At 62.2% G+C, this 2,759-nt stretch overlaps 1 protein-coding gene across 1 annotated transcript in view; it reads left to right on the forward strand.

The window, feature by feature from the left end:
* The first annotated feature begins 393 nt into the window (after positions 1-393).
* The window catches only part of SH3BP1 (SH3 domain binding protein 1), a 12,243-nt gene continuing 9,877 nt past the window's right edge, over positions 394-2,759 (forward strand). The window contains exons 1-3 of the mRNA XM_019664665.1: positions 394-569; positions 1,732-1,774; positions 2,010-2,114. Coding sequence (XP_019520210.1) covers positions 511-569; positions 1,732-1,774; positions 2,010-2,114 — 207 coding nt within the window. The 5' untranslated portion in view covers positions 394-510. The remainder of the gene's footprint in view (positions 570-1,731; positions 1,775-2,009; positions 2,115-2,759) is intronic.

The following is a 2,759-nucleotide window of genomic DNA, read 5'->3' on the forward strand; positions in this document are numbered from 1 at the left end:
GGCAGAACGGTCAGAGAGGCCTGTCTTTGGCCTCTGCCTCCTAAGCATGGGACCCTCATTTCCCTTTGAGAAGGGTGTAAAGGTTATTTATAATCAGGGCTGGCAGGCCGGTGGGTGGGGCAGGAACCTCGGGCAGGCGCAGTGGCAGGAACGGCTTACCTGCTTCCCGCCACCGGCACTGGGCGGGACGGGCGGGGAGGAGCTGTGCGCACAACCTGTGGGCAGCCCGGCGGCCGGCCGACAGACTTTCGTAGGGACTGGCCAAGGGCCTTGGGGGGCCCGGAAGACTGGGAAAGCGAGAACCCAAACTTGGATAGAGGAGTGACCTGGGGGCCGGGGGCGGAGCCGTGAGCGGGGAGGCGGGCGCGAGCGGGAGCGCGCTGGCCCAGGAAGCGGAGAGCGCCGCCCACCCATCCGGGGCGAGAGCGCTGCGGGCAGAGGCAGGCTGGGCCGGGGGCTGCCGGCCCTCGACCCCTACCGTGACCCTGTAGCCCCCAGCCCGCCCCCAAGATGATGAAGCGGCAGCTGCATCGCATGCGGCAGCTGGCCCAGACGGGCAGCTTGGGACGGTGAGTGTCCACCCGGTCCCTTCCAGCCTCGGGCTCACCCCCACATGACCTGATGGAGGGGCCGGGGAGGCTGAGGACGGCTGGACAGCTACCCTCTGACTAGCCAGAGCCCTGCGGCTCTTCCTCCCCTCTGAATGCCATCCCCGCCTCCCAGCCAGAGCTGGAGGGAAAGGGGCTGGTTTTGGGGGGAAGGGGCACCCTCACCCGTGATTGGAGTGGGGTGCAGGGAAGATCAAGGATGCTGAGTCTTCTCTGACTCCATGAGCCTCTGAGCGAACGCTCCTTCCTAGCCTTACTTGTCCCCTCTGTACAATGGGGACAGTTAACCATCTCTGGTTGTCTGGGGGGAGGGGCGGTCAGGGCCCCAGACCTTGGGGGAGGGAAGGAGACTGGGTCCTGGCGAGGTGGGAGGAGGGGCCTGCCCCGTGCTGCTGGGTGCCCCTCCTCCCCCAGCCCAGAGGCCTCCTGCTTCTCTGTCTTGCTTCTCCTTTCCCAGCCTCAGGTAGAAACATCCCCAGGCCGCCCTGTACCCACACTCTGAGCTGGTGGAGTGGAGGCCGGAAGTTTGGGGAGCTCCCTGGGCCTGTCTTCTCTCTTCTTCCCCCTACATTGAGAGTTTCCCATCCCTGGGCCCATGGGAGGGGCCCAGGGTCCAGAGACCTGGTTCTAGTCTCACCCTGGCACAGATGCTTGTGGGCCTGGGCCGTCAGGCCACAATGTCTCCGTGTGTCCCTAGGCCGGGGCCCAGGGCCTGCCCACCATTAGGTCCGGAGTCCTATGTGACTGACAGCCCAGAGTCTAAGCTCAAACACTTCCCGTTCTTGGGGCCAGCCCAGGCCTCCTCTCCCCAGGGTCAGCAGAAGAGAGAGGCTGGGTCCTGGGGTGATTCCCCCAGTCCTCCCTCGGTTTTGTCCGCCCTCTCTCAGAAGCCCTCTCACAGAATACAACCCTGGGTGGAGGAGGAAAAAGCCATGTATCCTATTGCCACCCCCATGGAATGTGCTCCGACAGGGATGAGGCAGGCGGGCCACCCAGGGCGGGCCCCAACTGGGAGGGGCACTGGAAGCAACTGGGGTCCAGGTGCCCTGTTGGGGGGGGCCAGGGGGTTTCCTAACCTGGGCCAGCTCAGCAGAAGCTCTATTCTACCCCCCGCCCCCCACAGTACCCCGGAGACTGCTGAGTTCCTGGGTGAGGACCTGCAGCAGGTACATGCCTGGGCGGGCCAGCCAGGGTGGCAAGGCAGGCCTGTGCAGGCTGTCAGCAGAGGGCCGGGCGGGGGTGCCAGTTGGGGGCCCAGCTTGAGTCACTCCCCGAGCTGTTGGCCATGGGGTCCTCAGAAGGAGGGAAGAGAAAGGTGGTTCCTGCTCTGGGGAAGAAAGAATAGGGTAGTGGGGGGTGGGGGACGCAACCTGGGATCATATCTCCCTTGCTCCCTCCCAGGTGGAGCAGCGGCTGGAGCCAGCCAAGCGAGCGGCCCACAATGTCCACAAGCGACTGCAGGCCTGTCTGCAGGGCCAGAGTGGGGCAGATATGGACAAGCGGGTGGTGAGTGGGGGTCCCAAGGAGGAGGGGCCTGCACAGGACGCCTCTGTTCCAATGGGGGAGTGAGGTCGGGGCTGGAGTCTCCCAGCCAGTCTGAGCCTCTGGCCCCAAGGAAGTGAATACTACTCTGTTCCAAGCCCCAACCCACAACCAAGCACCCCACATGAGTCCCTATGTCTTCCCCAACCCTTTCTTGACCCTGTCCCTCTGTGCACCAATCTACTGAGCCAAGGCCAGGCCTCTGACTGCACCTGAACGTCTCTGCCCAGCCAGATCCTAGAGCAGAGCAGGCGCTCTCAGCTGGGGTAGTCTGTGACGTGAGGGCTTCCTGAAGGAAGTGGCATTTGAGCTGGATTTTGAGTGATATTCACTGGTGTTAATCAACAGCCAGTATTTATGGACTGATTACTGCTAGCCTGTTGCTAAGATGTGTCAATGCATTGCCTCACTCGATGCTGACAACAACCCTAGGAGCAGGCTCCCTTTATTAGCCCTTGTACAGATGAGGAAACGGAGACTTCAAGAGGTAAAGTGACTCACTTGAGGTCACACAGCTAGTAAATTGCATAACTGAGATCTGAACCCTGGTCTCTGGATAAAGTTGGTGCTCTTCATAACTCTAGGTAAGAATGGATCAGGCATGTTTTT

Source organism: Hipposideros armiger, unplaced genomic scaffold (assembly GCF_001890085.2).
Source record: "Hipposideros armiger isolate ML-2016 unplaced genomic scaffold, ASM189008v1 scaffold_426, whole genome shotgun sequence".
Taxonomy (NCBI): Eukaryota; Metazoa; Chordata; class Mammalia; order Chiroptera; family Hipposideridae; genus Hipposideros; species Hipposideros armiger.